Raw genomic sequence first — 20,706 nt, forward strand, 5'->3', positions numbered from 1 at the left:
GTGGGTGTCCACTGAATGTTGACTAGTAACAACAACTGGGACCCACCATAAGACCCACTAAATCTGCCCAAGCAGAGACAAACAAAATAAAAACTCACACCAAACTTAGACAGGAAGCAAAACAAAAAGGTGGCGACTCTCCACATCTATCAAGACAACTGGAGCACTGGGCCAGACACTCTTAAATAGAACCTGGACCAGCTCAGGTGAAACACCTTCCCACTAACGAGATGGACAAGCCAGCACAGGTGTAACACATACTGACTAACGAGGTGACACCAATCAGTGCAACGAAGACACATTTCAGTTGTTCAACTGACTAGGTATCCCCCTTTCCAACGCGCTAAGGTCCAACTTCAAAATATAAATGGAAAAACCAAAGCCTGTAACACCTTCCCCTTTAAGACAACAAATATATCCTATATTTTTGTTGGACAAGTTTGCTCAACACCAACAAAAAACTTGCTGTCAACAATTAAAAACAAGGGGAAAAAAACGTAGTTCTAAATATTAATATACAATCATATTTTTTTTCTCCTTTTCCTAGAATCCTAAAATTCACGAGCTTCTATAACACTTGTCTTCCTAAAACTCACTAGCTTCTAGAACTCTCGTCCCCTTGGACAACCAAGTTGTCCTTACCAAAGACATGTCCGGTATCAAGAGGAAACTCCTGCAATATCCGTAGTAACTTTCCACCTCACTGCGAAGCTTCTCTCTTTTCAGGGTTCACTCAATAGGCTTGTTGTTGGATCAGGGCCCAGTCCCCAATGTCATGCTGTAGTACATTTGGGTTGGCACATCTGAGAATGAACCTTGATAGTCTAAAAGCAGGATAACAATGTCAATATAATTGTACCCAAAAATTGTCAGTTGGTTGCATAAATAATTATTACTGAATGTTACATGAATTGTAAATATGAAATATCAAAACCAAATATACACCCCTTTGTTAATATGTGTTGGCAATAATTGACTTAATGGTGAGGCATGGAATAATAAAACATCTGTTGTCAGGCTTTTGTCAGGCTTAATGTTTGAAATATGGGATCATTTGAGACATGCTTCTTCAGTAAGTGGAATAAAGACAAGTAGAATTTGAATGTTGTAAAGAAATACTGGAGTGATGTAGGATTTTTAAGAAAATTGATTATAGACCAATGTATTATACTGTGTCCATGTGTTTTTGCTGCAAGTATGTTGAAATTAAGTTGTTTTCCAGTCATTGAAAAAACAACCCGAAAAGACATTTTTTCAACTTTCACTTTCAACTACAACCGAACATAGTCCTATTTTCAACGTCTTTTCAATGACATTTTGCTAAATTGGAATAGCGCAATGTCAAAACACAGTTTTAACATGTCGAAATCAATAACCAATATGCAAAAAGTTCAGGATATATTGAAAACCGAAACATGTTGAAGTGTTGCGTTTTGATTCAAGTGGGCCACCAACGTGGTAAGTGTAACACAATGGTCACTTTTTGTTAAATCACATAAATAGTACTCTTTCAATTCAGAGCCTGGATTTTTCCGCTGAGGCTAATATCAACTGAACAGGGGACAAACGTTCAGGGTTCATTCTACATTGACATTCATTCAAATATTGCTACGACAATGTTAAAACATTCTACATTGTGACATTGATATCATGAAACAACTTCTTCATGTATGTATTTTCTGATGTTTAATCAGAGACCTTTTATCAGAGTATCTCTTCCCACATTGATCACAGCTATAAGATTTCTCCCCTGTGTGTGTTCTCTGGTGAATAGTTAGATAACAAGATGTGGAAAAACTCTTCCCACATTGATCACAGCTATAAGGTTTCTCTCCTGTGTGTGTTCTCTGGTGTACTATCAGGCTGCTTGGGTGAGAAAAACTCTTCCCACATTGATCACAGCCAAAAGGTTTCTCTCCAGTATGTGTTCTCTGGTGTTTAGTTAGACAGCTAGCTGTGGTAAAACTCTTCCCACATTGATTACAGCTAAAAGGTTTCTCTCCAGTGTGTGTTCTCTGGTGTGATTTCAGGGTTTGAAGCCCAATAAAAGTCATCCCACAGTGATCACAGCCATAAGGTTTCTCTCCTGTGTGTATTCTCTGGTGTATAGTTAGACAGCTAGATGTAGTAAAACCCTTCCCACAGTGATCACAGCTATAAGGTTTCTCTCCTGTGTGTCCCCGCTGGTGTACTATCAGGTTGCTTAGCTGAGTAAAACTCTTCCCACATTGATCACAGCAATAAGGTTTCTCTCCAGTGTGTGTTCTCTGGTGTATAGTTAGACGGCTAGATGTAGTAAAACCCTTCCCACATTGATCACAGCTAAAAGGTTTCTCTCCTGTGTGTCCACGCTGGTGTACTATCAGGCTGCTAAGCTGAGAAAAACTTGTCCCACATTGATAACAGCCAAAAGGTTTCTCTCCAGAATGTATTCTCTGGTGTGACTTCAGGGTTTGTAGCAGAATAAATCTCTTCCCACATTGATCACAGGCGTAAGGTTTCTCTCCTGTGTGTGTTCTCTGGTGTATAGTTAGATAGCTAGATGAAGTAAAACTCTTCCCACATTGATCACAGCTATAGGGTTTCTCTCCTGTGTGTGTTCTCTGGTGTATAGTTAGATTGCTAGATGTTGTAAAACTCTTCCCACATTGATCACAGCTATAGGGTTTCTCTCCTGTGTGTGATCTCTGGTGTGATTTCAGGGTGTGTAGCAGAGTAAAACTTTTCCCACATTGATCACAGCTGTAAGGTTTCTCTCCTGTGTGAATTCTTTGATGTATTTTAAGGTTTGATGAAGAGTTGAATCTTTTCCCACAGTCAGAGCAGCAGTGAGTTCTCTTCCCTGTGGTTTTATGTTGGTGTTTCTTGAGGAGTTCTGATCTGGAGAGACTCTTCTCTGCCTCATCAGCATCATGATGTTGTTGAGGCTCCCCAGAGGATCCACGATTGTCCCGTCTCTCTCCTGTGTGAACGACAAAGTCAGACAGATTCTTAAAGGCCCACAACAGCAGAAATCCACTGTTTACTTGAGGTAAAAGGTGATGCCCAGAGCTTACCCATGAAGTTGTACAACAATTGACGTCTGTTAAATTTGAAAGTCAAGATAGCAACAATAGTCAGATGTAGTCTTGTTTTCACATTAGTAGTAACATCGATGATTGTAGGCTAGAAATAAGTTATTCAAGTTGTTGAAATCCTAAACAGTGTGCCAGACGACCTTTAGGCTCCAACATAGGCCCCTCTCTGTGTTTGCTAAAATTGCGGCACCAGGGCAAAGCGCACACAATTTGGTTGCAGAAAGTCCTCCCTGCTAATGAGTGCATTTCACACTACTTTTGGATTATAATTGTAAGGCTCGCTTGAAACACCTGCTTAATATGTTTCTGTTATTGTCGCAAATCAACTGCTTTATACTTAAAAAATACTTAAACCAGTAATATTCTCGTTGGCTAGCTTTGCCATCAGCCTGACAATGAGGCTTTGCACATTAAGTGTTTAACAAATTGGCCCATAACTTCACCTAACAACAACATACACCCACTGTAGGACCCATAACTTCACCTAACAACAACAGACCTAGGACTATAAATAATTTCATTGTTCAGGTGAAACATGGAAACTAAAATTTCTTTGTCATGACATTTCATAACCAGATAATTTTGGGAATAATCCCACTAGGCTACTCTGTAGTCATTCTAAATTTCCTGAATAAAGGACAATAGCTCTGTGTGTTGTACAATAGCCTGTCCATCAAGGAAAGGTTCTCTACACATTATGAGAAAAGTATCTCTGTCTCCAAACAGACTAACGAGACCCTACTATAAATCAAGCAGACAATAACACATTATAAACATCAATTTGTTAGGGATGTTGGATCCAATGTGGAGCACGACATAACTGTCTTTACCAGAGTAATGAATGAAGAAGCACTTTGATTGTTGCTGCATGTTGTGATGTTTGTCATTTGACTGGCATTCAGAAAATGATTTCCTGGATCAGCTGATGATAGTTGAACATGTGACTAACTAAACAGCTACAGTATTAAAAATGATGTGTAATTATTGAATAACCATATTAATGACAGTATCCATTGGGGTGTTGTCAATAAAGTTAAGGTGACTCTCGGTTAGAACCATTGGATTTAGCAAACTCTGAAATGATTTAGGATTTATGTGCCCATGAAAAAGGTTTTCCCAGCGTAACAAAAGGAGACACTAAATGTTACGTAGGTAGAGTGCATTTCAGAGATCTGACTACAAAAAAACTGTCCTAACAGGACAATAACCTAAACCACAAGGCCAAATCTACACTGGAGGAGCTTACCAAGATGACATTGAATGTTCCCGAGTGGCCTAGTAACAGTTAGGACTTAAATTGCTTTGAAGGTCTATGGCAAAACTTGAACATGGCTTCCTAGCAATGTGATCAACAACCAACTTGACAGAACATGAAGGATTTTAAAAAGAATAATGAATATTCACATGAAGATCAGTCGCCTATTGGATGACATCACGACTTCCCATCAAGCAAACTCCTTGAATGCCTTACTATGACATCACTCACTCCTTCTAGTTTGCAGTTGTCTAAAAAACTATTTTCCTCAAAACATTTATTTGTTTCCCTTTAGTGCGTTTATACTTTACTGTATTTATATATCACTTTTCAACAGGAAAATGTGAAACATCCCTGGAGGACGTCATGAACAATTCATACAGTACAAAAACATATTCAAGTGTAGAATGCCCTTTTAAAAATCACACACTAGTTCAACAACTGCAGAGTTTGTGCCCCTGGTCATCCCTACTGCCTCTGATCTAGCGGACTCACTAAACACATGCTTCATTTGTAAATTATGTCTGAGTGTTCCCATGGCTATTTCTTAAATAGAAATACAAGAGAATTGTGCTGTCTGGTTTGCTTAATATATGAAAGGTCAAATCAATTATAGTTTTACCACTGATACTTGAGTATCTTTTAGCAATGACGTTTACTTCGTATTTTACTGGGTGACTTTTCACTTTTACTTGAGACATTTTCTATTAACAAATCTTTACTTATACTCAATTATGAGAATTGGGTACTTTTTCAACCACTGTTCAGGACGTTTAGCACCCAATACCCAACATTCACTTGGTGGCTTGAAATAGGAGTGCTGAACTAGGATCTGTTTAGCATTTGTGAGTAGAATGAAGAACATTACTTTAACACTACTGTCTATAAGCTATCATAACATGTGGGTTTTTTCTTGGGGACAAGGTATCGGAAACGCTTTTGAATGGTCTACAAAGCATGCCCCCAGGTCAAAGTTGGCTTTTTGCAGACAAGGATAATATTGTTACTCCACAACATAGTATGTTATCACAACTCTATTAAAAGGACATTCTATACAAGGTGTCAATTCAGCCCTTCTATTTGATGGGAACTAGCCCCTACCCCCCTACACACCTCAAGTTAGCTCTTTCATGCAAACAAAAGGCAACATCAAAAATGGCTCTCTAAAAATGCTCTCAGATTTGAACTCTCAAACTCTGGTTTGGGGAGCAAACACCATAACCACTACTCTACCAGAGAGACAGACTCTTTTTTTTTTTAAATGCAGAGACTCCTTTTTCTTTTTCCAATGCTATTACCTAACAACCTGTTAAGGGAATTTTTATCAATAATGACTAATTATGTATACATTTCAATCAGGACTGACTAATCAGAATACTATTATGTTACTGTATATGTATGATAAAAATAAAAATAAATCCTAGTACTGAATATAATGTGTGTAAATATAATCAAGAATTAGAACAATGACTGTCTGTTCCTCGGTAGAAATTAATGAACTATATCGCCAGACTGGCTAGAATGCTTATCTACACAGGCTGACCTTGGCTCTAGACGATGTGGGAAGGCTTGAGAACTATACAGCCTTTGTACCAGTGTCAAGAAGAGACGGAACAGTTAGAAAACGCTGACGTCCTTTTCAGTTTATAACCTGTGGTAAAATGCATCATGGGCAGTACTCTCGAGAATAAATGATGCTGGTTGATTTTAAAGACGGGTCTCTGTCCATTTTATACAAATAAGAGCCTTACAAATTCTTATGAATTGACAGAGTGTTTAATTTGAATTGGGTATTAAAACATAGAGGAATTTAATTCCTGTAACAATTGGTCCTTCGAACGCCGGATCTAAATATCCGTCCCTGCCATCTGAAGGTAGTACGCCAAAAATCGTGCACGAGCGGGTTGGGTCCCATTATTTAAGACCTGGCCTCTGAATTGAGGGTGAAAAGACCAGGCCGGTGTACACCCCAGACCGACAGGGACTAGATCCAACGAACAGTGCTTTTCCCAGTCGGCAGCAAGGTCAGTAGCCTTTATTCTCGAATTTGGGAGGAATTATTTCGGATATTTTTGATTAAATGTTCTAAAGGAGTTTGGATTTAATCAATGATAGGTGCTTGAATATTCTGAACAAATACAATGGGTTTCTACTTTGTGTTTTAACCAAAATCGATAGGAAGGAAACAGGTCTGAAATTAACTGTGGTAAGGTGCACTACCATAAATAAACTAGAACTTAATAAATCCTGGTTTTGCAAGCCGGAAGGTTATTAAGGAAGGGATATAGTACGTATTGTTAGATGGGACGGTCGTTCTGTACAAATAGGATAGCCATTAATTAAAAAGACATACCTAAATAAAGTTAACCTAAGTAGTCTATCTGTATATGGGAAGTAGTCTGACTATGAAGAAGTAGCAGATAGATATATTAAAACAGGTGAGGATAAATTAGGCTTGGTGAGAAGGCAGGGCGAACAGAAAAATTTAACCTGTTCAATGCTGAAAGAAATTAATATCCAAAGAGGAGGAGAGGGAAACCTAGTCTAGAGTAGTGAGATATGAGATATTAATGTTGAAAGTCCCAAGGAGAATATTATACGGGTGAAATGTAATGTCCGATCAAAAGTCAAATCTATTGACAAAGTTTCCAGAAAGGAGAAATACATATAGAATCCCATACACATTGATTATCATTAAAGAGACACACACAGTCAGACAGAAGAGCAACTGTGTACTGTGTAACGATAAATACACCTACATAGGTCATAGAAATATATACACAGAGAATGGACAGAAGAGGGCAGTATCGCCGTGCCCAACGGGCTCCCAGTCGAGGGGGAACTTGGTTGGATATTGGAGACGCTAAAACGGAGAATCCTCGCTGGGGAAAAGCTTAGACTTTTAAATTAGGACTATTTTCTGGGAATTCTCGGTGTCGAAGTTTGCGACTACAGACAATTATAATAATATAGTTATTGGCAGGGAAACTCAATCATTTTAATAGCGGGACACTAAGGTTCGTATTTCAGCTTTGAAACCAATAGACTAAAATTGATTTTAGATTGTAATTCATCTATTTGTATGTTTTGCCTGAAAAAATACGGTCGCTAGTGTTTGTATAAGATATGAACTGAACGGCTTATATGTTTAGATTGAATTGAAAAAAGCCATTAAAAATAATGGCGAGACAATTTCGATGTAATACGCTATTTTGCCCAAAATGATCTGCTAGAATAATGTATTGAGATGGGAGTTGTATTTAAATAAATGTATCATAGAAGAGAAAGTCACCTAAACCTGATTAAATGTGGGGAATAACGGAGAGATACGATACAGTTTTGTGCTACCAGGATGTTATATTTTTTTATTAATCGACTGACATACGATAAATTTAGCACAGAAAATGGTACGTTTAAATGTTAGGGTATAGAAAGTTGAGAAGTTTGGTTGGTTTTACTTTGTCGATAGAATTTAAAGCAGAACTCAATCTGAATAGGGAATATATATTTTACAGAGGCAGGCTGACTTGCGGCGTCATTTTACGTTGGCTACACAACAACGTTCCTCAAATTATGACAGAGAAAATGGGTTGTGGCATTTAGAGGGAAAATGCGTGCATTATAGCTTTGAGTTACTTTTCAAAAGTGGCTAAAAGTTCCAAATACATTTTTAAAAAGGGAGCTGAATATCATAAGGATAGTCTGAAAAGATGCTACAGCTAGCAACAGAATTGCTAGGTGTTCCATTGGGCTATATTTGGCTATAATATAGGTAGGTAAGAATAGTTTAATCAAAAAAGTTGTGATTGTTTCCCGAGTATTGATTTTTGGTTAGGTAACGCCAGTGAATTCGAACAAGAAGTAAACGTATTCTAAACATTGTCTGTTTTCATTACGGGGAACAATGAAATATCTACAATAGGGTATGGCTGGCTAGGAATGTCTTATTTTAAAGGGACAGTGCACGTTTATCACAGTGGTTTGAGTGTATGGCAGTGTATAAAATATTTTGGGGCGACAATTTGGAGATAGACTGAATGAGTTACATGAAACATCAAGGGATTTACAACGAATGATTTGAAGGGATTATCATAATTATTAGGTTTCATTTTTGTAGTAAACGTTTGGGTTAAGGGGATTTCCCTGTTCCCAGAGACAAGATATCTTAAAGGGGTACACTCACATATGGAACTTTATGAGTTTTTATTTTACGAGTTTTAATTACACAAGTGAATTTTGATTTTAAGGATAGGTTCACAGGTTCTTTAATATGTCTAATGTGGTATGGAACATGACTATAAAAGGGTGGTATGACCTGTGACCTTATCATGGCTATCTTTGGGGTCTGATCAGCCTCAGGGAGAGCCATTTGTATAATGAATTTGTGGTCATTTGGGTTACTAGTTTTAAGGTAAATTAATTATAATGGAGTTTTAGTTTTGGGTTAGAATTATAGTTTGAACCGCAAATGAGAAAGTGGTTCAGGATTCTGTTTTACAACATTAGCTGTGAAGTTTTTGAATTGGCTATTATTGATTTGGTATTACAACAGAAAAAAAATCCTATTTATAATTGAGAATAAATATGGGGAGATAAGATACATTGAGTTTTGGATAGGAGATATATTAAGCCAATAGGGCAGGAAATTACATAGAAAAATACGTTTCAGTTCTTAGGGGTGATAAATTACTGTAGATAAGGTATTCCACACTATGTAACATATATTAAATTATTGATGAAACTGATTTAAGGTTAATTCATGTTATTGTCAGATAGAATACTGTGGATCCCGGAAGGAAAGAGCTTGTTAGTGTAGGAAGGATTTTGAGATGGTTAGCATTTGTTTGGGCTTTGTTTGACTATTAGGTTTTTTAAATAGTATTAAATTTAACAGGAATATAGGACATCTGCGATGATTTAGGATTAAGATAGATTGATTAAGGAAATGTAAGGACTTTAGAGATTGCCACTCAGACATGTTTTTTCTAAAATCAATGATTTTAGATAAAGTCAAACAGTGAGACGCTTAGTGGTATTTGAGAGATTGGAGAGAAAGGGGTTACTGTTTAAATCGGTAAATATTTTTATTTAAGAACAGAGAATTTATACAGGATTGATATGAATGGATGCTCAAGGGAGAATTGGACATACATGATAATGTCAGAACATAAGGATAATTTACTAATCCTACCTAAGTCATTATTTAGGGTAGATAAGGTTGTTACCTGGGCAGAGCCAGGTATCAAAAGGGGGATGGGTAAGTTTGTGGTCTAGAATAGGACACTTAGTGGCCTATTGGATAATAAACAAATAATAAAAAAAAAAATTTAGCTAACAAATAGGCATAGAAGTTAAAGATAAAACATGAGAAACTGTTTGTTAACCAAGCCTGTATGTCCAGGATTTTATGCATTACAGGTGAATTACAAGGTGAAGTCACTCAATCCAGTCCCTGAGACTTGTTGGGGGGACCATACCAAGGACTCCTGGTGACAGCTAGCTGAAAGAGCTACCCGGATTCATATCACACAGCGGGAGGGTAAGACACTTTGACACTGTCGAACAATAACAGTGTTTGAGAGAAGAACTGGAATTAACAGAATTCCGGGGGCCATCTCTCGAATGAAGATCTCCTTTCTGTCATTTCATCCCCGTTTTTGTTCATAGAAGTGAAAGTGTGTCTGGCTCTTGCTAGTGATGTGTTCTCGGGGAGAGGGTGGGGCTTCACATGTGCGCTGACCGTCCTGAGCTGTTTAATTGTAGGGGCCATAGTCCTGATCCACCATGATCCCCCGGAGAAGGCCAAGGGGGGTAACTTGACTCATGTGCTAGACGAGGGAACTTTGATATTACCAAAGCATCTCAAAAGATCACTGAAACAAAAGAGTAAGGAAATGAGAGTGGGATTGGGAAGGATGTCTCAGTGGGGGGATTTCAGTAAGATAAGGAGGCCCAGGGCTCACATTTGGTGGTGGTTGTGTGGGGGAATGACGTTATGGCCGAGTATTACCGACAGATTGGACAGGATTATGTGCCCTTGTACATTTGAGAATGCCTTTCACACTCATTCAACACCAAGACATGAAGTTAGCCAAACGGGAGAAAAGAGGTGTCTTTTGACGACAGAGTATATATTGTTAACATTGGGGTTTCACGGGGGGTGCCAGATGAGTTCAAAGCAAGAAATCAGATCCTAGCAGGATTAGAATCAAGCATTTTCTGGTGGTCTACTCTCAATAAGAACGTGGACTGGATTAATTATATTTATTATAATCAACAGCGCTTTATCAATTATACCAGAGATGCTATTAAAGGTTTGGCAGAACAGACTGAAGCAACCAGCCTGATGGCTTGGCAGAATAGAATTGCATTAGATATGTTATTGGCTGAAAAGGGAGGATGGTCAAGGATGGCGTGATCTTCGGGACCATGTTTTGTACTTTCGTCCCAAATGACACAGCTCCGGACGAATCAGTGACCGAAGCCTCAGCTGGTTTGACCACCCTGGCTCACGGTTTGGCAGAAAACTCTGGGGTGGATACTTATCTGACTACTTGGTTTGACAGTACGTTTGGAAAATGGAAAATTGTTATGATCACTGTGTTATGGGCTACATTCACCTGATGTGACTGTTTTAGTTTTATGTGGCTGTCGTCTAATTCCCTGTGTACGAGGCCTTATTTCCAGGACTCTGGAGAAATCGATGACACAACAGATGGTGAGGTATTAAAACATACAGGAATTAAATTCCTCTAACACAACCTTATTCTAAAATCAAGCTAGATTGGAGTCAATTCAGAATTAAATTGATACCTGTTACATTCTACATCAGTTACTTCTTTTTGAATGGAAATAATCAGTATACAGAATTTGACATTGAATGTAAAGAACATGGACTGAAAGTGAATTACAATAGTATTTTTTTTAAAACCATATCCCCCCTGTAATCAATGATCATTTCTACATACATAACTTGCCCAATCATGTCTAAGCAATGATTACTTCCAGTGAGGATGGAATTGCACTATGACGCATAACCACAGTGGGCTACAGGCATAATCCACATAAGCAGTAGCCAGGGGGCCACCGACCATTATTATCATTATACATTTTTTATCAGCGGTCACTTACTGTTGTGTTACAATAGTGAAATACACAAGGTGACATTTAGAGATTTTGTTGTGAATCAGCAGTTGGTTATCAAATAAAAGTTTGTCACATACACATATGTTATCGTACAGGCAGCAAAATGTTGGTTTCTAGCTCCAAGAATGCAGTAATACCTAACAATACAAAACACACAATCCTAAAATGTATGCAGTAAATATCAGAACAAATATTGCCAGTCACTGAGTCACAATTAGCCATGTCAGCTACAAAAATGTCGATTGGTAAGTTAGTCTAGCCAGTTATCTAAACTTCTTGTAATAATGGCCCGATACCGACTGGGCACGCAGGGGCATGTGCCCAAGGGCCCTGACCTCCAGGAGGCCCCCCCAATGATTGTGTTAGTCACTCTCACTCAGATATGGTTAACACTGCATAAATCTTGGCAAAATGTGTAGAATTGCAGCAAATTCACTGTAATACTGCACATTTTCTCTGCTCCATTCTATAAACCTTTCCCTGCAAAATGGCCACAATTGAAATTGCTGAATTATTTACATCTCTCTCCACCGTCAAGAGGGGGGAGGGCACTACAACATTTTGCCAGCGAGGTGGGCAGCCCCCAAGCCAAATATTGGTTAGGGCCCCCAATAGCCATGTTAAGATCCAAATGAACAACATAACAATGGACAGAGGGGGACCTGGGACTTCATCCACAAATCATCTCAGAGTAATTGCTGATCTAGGATGTGTCTATAATCTTATTTTTGTTGTAAACTGCTAAACTGATCACTCCTACTCTGAGACACTTGATACGTAAGGCCCCAGGCTAGATTGAATGTTAACACTTGGCCCCTGGGGTTGAGTGGGGTCATATGGGTATCAAACTTCATGCTAATGTATTTACCTGGAGTAGGAGTAATGAGTTATTGCTGATGTGGACGAGGCAGAGGCTCAAGTGGTTCCACTGTACAAGATATATGTGGAATGGTTACAGACAATATACAGGTGAGAGGTCAAAAGTATATTATATGCAAATAACAGGATTGGGTTGTGTAGCAGACAGTAGAGGCTCGCTCAATCTTTACATATATCCCTCCTTTTGTCCTCCCTAGATGTAATCACTGATTAGAAATGACTAGATGGGGTGGAGCCCTGCCCATTCCTGTCTAAGCAATGATTACTTCAAGGAGGGAGGAAGGAGTTGCTCAGTAATTTGTATCAAACATCTCAGTTCTCCCAAAGTACCCCCTTTCAATTCTCTGCATGAACAGGAAATATGGTAGAAACTCCTTTTGGGCCAATCTAATGCTTTTACATTTATGGCGAATAGTGAATCATATTATGTACGCCCTTCAGGAGAAGTGAGTGTTTGATGTCATTACACTAAATTGAAATATTGATCATAATAAGTGATTTCTTACAGACATCCCACCAAATGAGGTTAATAAAGATAGGGCTGATTACTGCCCCCTTTGGAAGAATTGCGTGCCCATAGTAAACAGAAAAAAAATATGTCAAAAATTGCTAATATATGCATATAAAAATTATTATTGAATAGAAAACACTCTAAAGCTTCTAAAACCATTTAAATTATGTCTCTATGTAAAGCAGAACTCTCAGGGCACTCATTCTCCCAAACTCTCTCGTCATCATAAAAGCTGGCCCAACTTTGACGTCATCACCCCCACCCTTCCCAAGCACCTACAGTCCTGGGAACAGTTTCTATCTCTTCAGCGCGATGTCTGCTTTCAATGGGGCTTCCCATTGTGAGAATCGCGCGCTCACGAGAGTTTTGGCGGGCCGAAACCTTTCGGTCGCGCGAGGAAACAGGTTACTCTCATGCGCGTTCTGCTCGGGTGATGTCTTTCTTCCAAGATTGATTAAACGACTCGTGTGTTTCTGATCGTCCTGAGAATTGCTGTGAAGCTATATAACATGCTAATGCTGTGTTCTGAACATAGTTTGACAAGTTTAGTCAACATATAATATGTAATTTCGACGTTTTGGTGCGCATCCACTCGACTTATTGGCCGCATTTCAACCGGAATATGTCGTGTTTGATCACCGAAAGACACAGACTTCCAAACTAAAGCTGTTTTTGGTAAGTATAAACCCTTCCACGTCTTCTGATGGAAGAACAGCAAAGGTAAGGGAATATTTATGCGTTTATTATGGGTTTCTGTGGACTCCGAGATAGAGGAGCCAAAATGCTAATTCCTGAGCGCCGACTCATATTATAGCCTAGTGAACGAAATCTGTAACGTTAAAAATAAATGTAACACAGCGATTGCATTTAGAAGAAGTGTATCTTTCTATATATATGTAGAACATGCATATTTAGTCTAAGTTTATGTTGTGTATTCCATGTTAGCTGATGGCATATGCCAGAGCTATCGCATTTCTCCGGACATTCGAGTAGCATTTTTTTGAACATGGCGTCATTGTAAACAGAGATTTATGGATATATATAGCATATTATTGAAAAAAACATAAATGTACTGTGTAACATGTTATATTACTGTCATCTGATGAAGATTTCAAAAGGTTAGTGAAATTATTTTTCTTTTAATCCTGCGTTTGGTGATTGCATATTTTGTTCAATTTGGCTATGGAAATTAGCTTGGTCTTCGGTGTGTCTTCGGTGGTGGTTTGACATAAATATGTGCTATGTTTTTGCCGTAAAACATTTTAGAAATCTGACTTGCTGGCTAGATAAACAAGTTGTTTATCTTTCATTTGAGCTATTGGACTTGTTAATGTGTGGAGGTTAAATATTTTAAAGAATATTTTTTGCGTTCCATGCGCCACATTCCAGCTGACGGTGGGAGGGCTGGTTCCCAATTGGGACTCAAGATCCTTAACTCGTTAAAATATATTTCAAAAGGACAAATTAAGAAAGACTACAAATGAAATGCATCACCCACACATATTCAATGTCTACATGAACAAATATAGCAATGTGCAGAATAAATGAGCAATTTCAATTGTCATTGATTGACATTTCCCCTCATGCCAAATCACACGTCATGTCTACATCAAGTAGCACCTTTCCATCTAACTGCACCGTAGGTCGGCCCACGTGGGACAAGTGAGAGGGGGGAAAAAAATTCACACGCTAGATCAAACAATGAAAGTTCAGCAGGATGTCATCCAGAATGTGGAAATTTAAGGCCCTTTGCAAGGGGTCAAATGTCACAATAGGGCAGAATGGAAAGTATCACCTATAACCAGAGACTGGATGTATTATTAGTGTATTTGTATACTGTTCTGCATATACACAAAGAACCTGGTTAATTTTTCCCCCGTTAGTTGGAATTTCTCTACCCCACACTGTCAGATTGTGAAGTTATAGTTGTCATAGTTCATGAATGTCATTGACAGGAAAGTTGTGGTTAGCTAATGTCCAACTTTCACCAAAATTGAGAAATGTGTTGTTCTTGTGTATATGTAAGACTTAAAGCATAATAAATGCAAAAAGTAACTAAATGTTTTCTGGTAGGGTCCACTAGATCATAGGCCCTGTCCGGGGGAATCATAGGCCCAGTCCGGGGGAATCATAGGACATGGCCACAGTGTCTTCCTACCCCTCGTATCTCAGCCTCCAGTATTTATGTTGCAAAAGTTTGTGTCAGAGGGCTAGGGTCAATCTGTTATATCTGGAGTATTTCTCCTGTCTCATGCACCCTCTAATTCTCTCTCTCTCTTCCTCCCTCTCCCCTCCCAGAGGGCCTGAGCCCTGGAAACATGCCTAAGGACTTCCTGGCCTGATGACAACAACCTCTCCCTCAATGTGAGCAAGACAAAGAGGCTGATCGTGGACTTTAGGAAAAGGAGAGCCGAACAGGCCCCCATTAACATTGACAGAGCTGAATTGGAGCGAGTCGAGAGTTCCAAGTTCCTTGGTGTCCACATCACCAACAAACTATCATGGTCGAAACACACCAACACAGTTGTGAAGCGGGCACGACAAAACCTTTCCCCCTCAGGAGACTGACCATCCCCAGATCCTCAAAAGTTCTACAGCTGCACCATCAAGAGCATCCTGAGAGGTTGTATAACCGCCTGGTACGGCAACTGCTGGGCATCTGGCCATAAGGCGCTACAGAGGGTAGTGTGTACAGCCCAGTACATTACTGGGTCAAAGCTTCCTGGCATCAAGGACCTATATACTAAGCGTTGTCACAGGAAGGGCCAAACAATAGTCAATGAGCCCCCACCCCCCCAGTGTTTTTACACTGCTGCTACTCACTGTTAATTATAAATGCAAAGTCACTTTACAAATGACCTCAACTAACCTGTACCTCCACACATTGACTCGGTACCGGTACCCCATGTATATAGCCTCGTTATTGTTATGTAATTGTCTTGTGTTATTGAGTTTGAGTTTATTTTTATTTTTACAGGGACAGTGCACATTAATCAACGTTTCAGTAAAAGTGCCGGTTTTAGCCAGCCTGCTAATTTTCAACCGCAGTCCCTGGGCAGGTTATTAAAAACAATTACAATATAGACAATAGCAACATAGAACAAGCAAGACATAGCAACATAGGACAAGCAAGACATAGCATACAGACAGAGCAACATAGGACAAGCAAGACGTAGCATACAGACAGAGCAACATAGGACAAGCAAGACGTAGCATACAGACAGAGCAACATAGAACAAAAAGCAGCAAGACAAAATTCATTAAAGCAACAAAGTGTTTATGGGTGTAATTTAATTTTTTGACTTCAGTTTACTTAGGAACATTTTTACGAAAATCTTAACGATATTTCTTAACCTGCATTGTTGGTTAAGGGCTTGTAAGTAAGACCTTCACGGTAATGTCCACAGCTGTTGTATTCGGCGCATGTGACAAATAAAATGTACTTGATTTGGCTTGGTTTTTGCTCTGGCATGCACTGTCAACTGCAACGACCTTGCAACGAACTGCAACGAACTGCAACGCCTGCCTTTCCAAATCATGTCAAATCAATTGAATTGACCATAGCTGTACTCCAATCAAGTTGTAGAAACAGCTCTAGGATGATCAATGGAAACAGGATGCACCGGAGCTCAATTTGAGGCTCATTGCAAAGGGGAAGAATCATTATGTAAATAAGGTATTTCTGTTTTTTATTTGTAATTAATTTGCTCAAATGTATAAACTCGATATTCACTTTGTCATCATAGGGTATTGCGTGTAGATTGAGGGAAACTATTAACGTAATCGATTTTAGAATAAGGTTAGAGTAAGGTTGTTAGGTGGGAAAATGAAAAAGGAGTCTCTGCATTTGAAAAAGAAAAAAAGAGTGTCTCTCTGGTAGAGAAGTGGTTATGGTGTTTGCTCCCCAAACCAGATTTTGAGAGTTCAAATCTGAGGAGAGCATTTTTTAGAGAGCCATTTTTGACGTTGCCTTTTGTTGGCATGAAAGAGCTAACTTGAGGTGTGTAGGGGGGTAGGGGCTAGTTCCCATAGAATAGAAGGACTGAAGTGACACCTTGTATAGAATGTCCTTTTAATAGAGTTGTGATAACATACTATGTTGTGGAGTAACAATATTATCCTTGTCTGCAAAAAGCCAACTTTGACCTGGGTGCATGCTTTGTAGACCATTCAAAAGCGTTTCCGATACCTTGTCCCCAAGAAAAAACCCACGTTATGATAGCTTATTGACAGTAGTCGGCAAATGAAGGTTCCAAAGTTCCAATATTAAGATGATAGAATAACATTTCTAGGGTCTATTTGCTGGTAATTGGAAACATGTCCCTTTCGAATTTCTTCCCCCATTCCTAAACACATCCATTCTATAGTGTAGGTTTTGAAGATTCATAATCTATGCTTGTAGTCATCAGAAGAAGATTGAGGAACGGTTGGTGGACCCAAGAAGTACAAGCCCCCACACCATTCTCCAACCTCTGAAATGTTGTCTTTGATGTGTGCATTTTTAAGTACCGCTCAACATTTAGTCTCCGTCTGTCTGGTAGAGTAGTGGTTATGATGATTGCTCCCCAAACCAGAGTTTGAGAGTTCAAATCCCAGAGAAACAGTTAAGGTAGCAACTTCTTTCTTGTTGCCTTTGTGGGCCTGAAAGAGCAAACAAGAAGTATGTTGGGGAAAAGGGGCTCGTTCCCATCAAATAGCAAGAATGAAGTGACACCTTGTTTCAAATGCCATTTCAATAGAGATGTGATAACATACTCTGCTGTGGAGTAACAATACAACCATACTCTGCAAAAGCCAACTTTTACCTGGGGCCATTCAAAGGTGTTCCTAGACTTGGTCCCCCTGAAGAAAGCCACATGTTAAGAGTTTAGAAATAGGTGTAGTAGTAGATATGGTGGTGAATTCCCAAAGGAGAGGTTGTGAGTTAAATTCCTTTCAAGAGCATGCCAACTTGCTTTTGTTGCCTTGACAGAAACATGTTGAGGTGGGGTTCCAGAAGGACATAGACAGCAAGGGAAATTGGATTATAAAATGTTAGGGTACAGCAACTGGTGTTGAGTAGGAGTGCTGATCTACGATCAAACCCACCCCTGTCCATATAATCTTATTCCAGAGACAACTGATTCAGAATGATCTAGGCAAAGCTGATCGTAGAAAAATTCTCCTCTGTACGCATTTATGAAATGTCTCAGGCTAAGAATGCTGAACCCCCCCCCCTGTCAAAGTAATGTTATTCATTCTACTCACAAATGCTAAACAGATCCTAGTTCAGCACTCCTACATCAAGCCACCAAGTGAATGTTGGGTACTGGGTGCTAAACATCTTGAACAGTGGTTGAAAAAGTACCCAACTGTCATACTTTAGTAAAAGTAAAGATATGTTAATAGAAAATGTCTCAAGTAAAAGTGAAAGTCACCCAGTAAAATACTAAGTAAACGTCATTGCTAAAAGACACTTAAGTATCAGTGGTAAAAGTATAAATTATTTGACCCTCCATATATTAAGCAAACCAGATAGCACAATTCTCTTGTATTTTTATTTATGAAATAGCCATGGGAACACTCAGACATAATTTACACACGAAGCATGTGTTCAGTGAGTCTGCTAGATCAGAGGCAGTAAGGATGACCAGGGATGTTCTCTTGATAAGTGTGTGAATTGGACCATTTCCTGTCCGGCTTAGCATTCAAAATGCAAAAAGTACTTTTGGGTGCCAGGGAAACTGTATGGAGTAAAAAATATATTATTTTCTTTAGAAATGTGAAGTTAAATGTAATGTTGTAAAGAAACAGAAATAGTAAAAGTACAGATTTAAAAAAAACAGATAAACAGAATGTAGTGGAGTAGTTTAAATACATTTGTGTTAAGTAATTTACACCACTGGACTTGAAAGGAACACCTCAATTACCTCAACTAACAGGTGCCCCCACACATTGACTCTGTACCGGTACCCCATGTTTTTAGGCTCCCTGTTTTTATTTTACTGCTGATCGTTAATTGTGTTACTTTTATTTCTTATTTTTTACTAAACATTTTTCTTACAGCTAAATTGTTGGTTAAGGGCTTCATTTCAGCATTTCACTGGAAGGTCTACACATGTAGTATTCGGCACATGTGACAAATTCAACTTGATTTGTTACACATGAAAACATGTTGTGAACCTGGTGTGACATGTTGAAGCTGTGCTGACATCTAGTGGACATCAAGAGGACCTACACTACACACACATATACACACACTATAACCTTAAAACAGATAGGATGCTTTACATAAGTTGCTCTTTTTTATTAGATCCTAATATATATGTCCAATAAACAGACGTTCAAAAGTCGGAATGTAAAGCAAAAACGACTGGAAAGTTATTCAAAAGCAGCTGTAGTGAATTAAGCATCTTGGGGTTACCTGTAATAGGTAAAAGTATATATTTTACATGTTCTAATTTATTTAATATTTATTTAACTAGGCAAGATGAACTCAACAACATCGACATAGACACAAGTTACCTGCTATATTTGGGAAACAGGATTAACAGAGAGAACTTGGCAAAATACAATGCATGTTTCTGTAGTACGAGTAGGTATATACAGTTAAATAGGTAAAAAAAATTGTGTACAAGCCACCTAGCAAATAAAATACTGGGGCTTGCGGTCATTAGTTACATTTTAACCACAGCGATTCCCCAATTGAGGCGCAACAGAGTTCACCGGCAAATGCAGGAACACCGGAAATAATTACTAAACCAACGAACGAGAAATGGTAGATGTTACCAGAATGAAGAGACATTTTTCCGAATAAACGTGGTGAGTGAAAAACGTAATTACATAGCTCACTTCCTACCCGGTATCTCATTCTACTGTTATACGACTCTGTATGCGTTGTTTGTTGGCAACCTTGATATTTACGAAGTTTTTGGAACGGATTCCTGTTGGAACGTACCTCAAATTATACCCACCCTTTTATAAGATAGTACTCACTGTACTTACTGGTGTTAATCAGATCTCCAGTCTGCTCTTCTTCGTCCTCCTCTAATGTGACAGTAATCTCCCCCTCATCATCCTTCATTCCAAAAACGTCTTCATCTTCTTTCACGTCATCCTCCACTCCAAAAACTGCATCTTCCTCTTCTTTTACTGCAACATCCTCCTCTTTCACTCTGAACGCGTCTTCCTCTTCTTTCACTGAAACGTCTTTCTCTTCTTCTTTCACTGTAACAGTCTCACCCTCTACTTCTTGTTTCACAGTAACATCCTCTTCTTCCTTCTCCTCTTTCACGACAATGTTCATCCCCAGAGCTTCTTTCTCCGTCCAGCAGATCTCTTCTTTAACAGGAGGGGGGTAGTTTAGTGAGCTCATGTTCGGGGATGTTAGCTAGCTAGCTATCATTAGCGACTAGGCTAGTGCTAACTTAACCAGCCAGCTACTATAGCTGACTAATACAAAATAACGTAATATTAAATTAAATAGGTTAACAAGTAGATACGACAGAAGTGTGTCTAAAACACAGTAGCTAATATAGACCGAAAGCGTATTAAGAGCTTGAATCTTTCGACTATGTTGGCTACCGAGGTGACGAGCTGTTTCTGAAGAACCGTCCACTAGATTAGTCGTCACGATGGCAGCGTCGCCTGGAAGACGCACATCCGCTGACTGGAGAGGAAACGCAGTTGAGGATCATATTTTATTTTCAGACAAAGATTATTTTAAATGGATTTAATTAAATAATACTATTGTACTGAGACATACAAAGACAGGCATGTGTTGGTTGATTAGTGCAAATAAAACGAATGTTTACTACAGTACATTTAAGGCAGTTTAATTAAGTCAGTAGCCAGCTACT

At 38.8% G+C, this 20,706-nt stretch overlaps 1 protein-coding gene across 2 annotated transcripts; it reads right to left on the minus strand.

The window, feature by feature from the left end:
• Positions 1–1,475: 1,475 nt before the first annotated feature.
• Positions 1,476–20,503, minus strand: LOC112229364 (zinc finger protein 2 homolog). Of its 2 annotated transcripts, none has more exons than XM_042310836.1 (2): positions 19,853–20,503; positions 1,476–2,962 (listed from the first exon to the last, which is right to left on the minus strand). In XM_042310836.1, exons 1-2 carry the CDS (start codon positions 20,220–20,222, stop codon positions 1,665–1,667), a joined length of 1,668 nt encoding a protein of 555 aa, XP_042166770.1. In that variant the 5' UTR covers positions 20,223–20,503; the 3' UTR covers positions 1,476–1,664. The 2 variants fall into 2 exon arrangements, with proteins under 2 accessions (XP_042166770.1, XP_042166771.1); XM_042310837.1 differs by lacking the exon at positions 1,476–2,962 and adding an exon at positions 18,387–18,591.
• Between the last annotated feature and the right edge of the window lie 203 nt (positions 20,504–20,706).

The sequence above is a fragment of the Oncorhynchus tshawytscha genome, linkage group LG32, assembly GCF_018296145.1.
Source record: "Oncorhynchus tshawytscha isolate Ot180627B linkage group LG32, Otsh_v2.0, whole genome shotgun sequence".
Taxonomy (NCBI): Eukaryota; Metazoa; Chordata; class Actinopteri; order Salmoniformes; family Salmonidae; genus Oncorhynchus; species Oncorhynchus tshawytscha.

Coding starts and splice junctions, on each gene's coding strand:
- LOC112229364 (XM_042310836.1), bottom strand. CDS start 20,222: ATGAGCTCACTAAACTACCCCCCTCCTGTTAAAGAAGAGATCTGCTGG. Junction 2,963..19,852: donor TGGAGATCTGATTAACACCA/GTAAGTACAGTG, acceptor TCGTTCACACAG/GAGAGAGACGGGACAATCGT.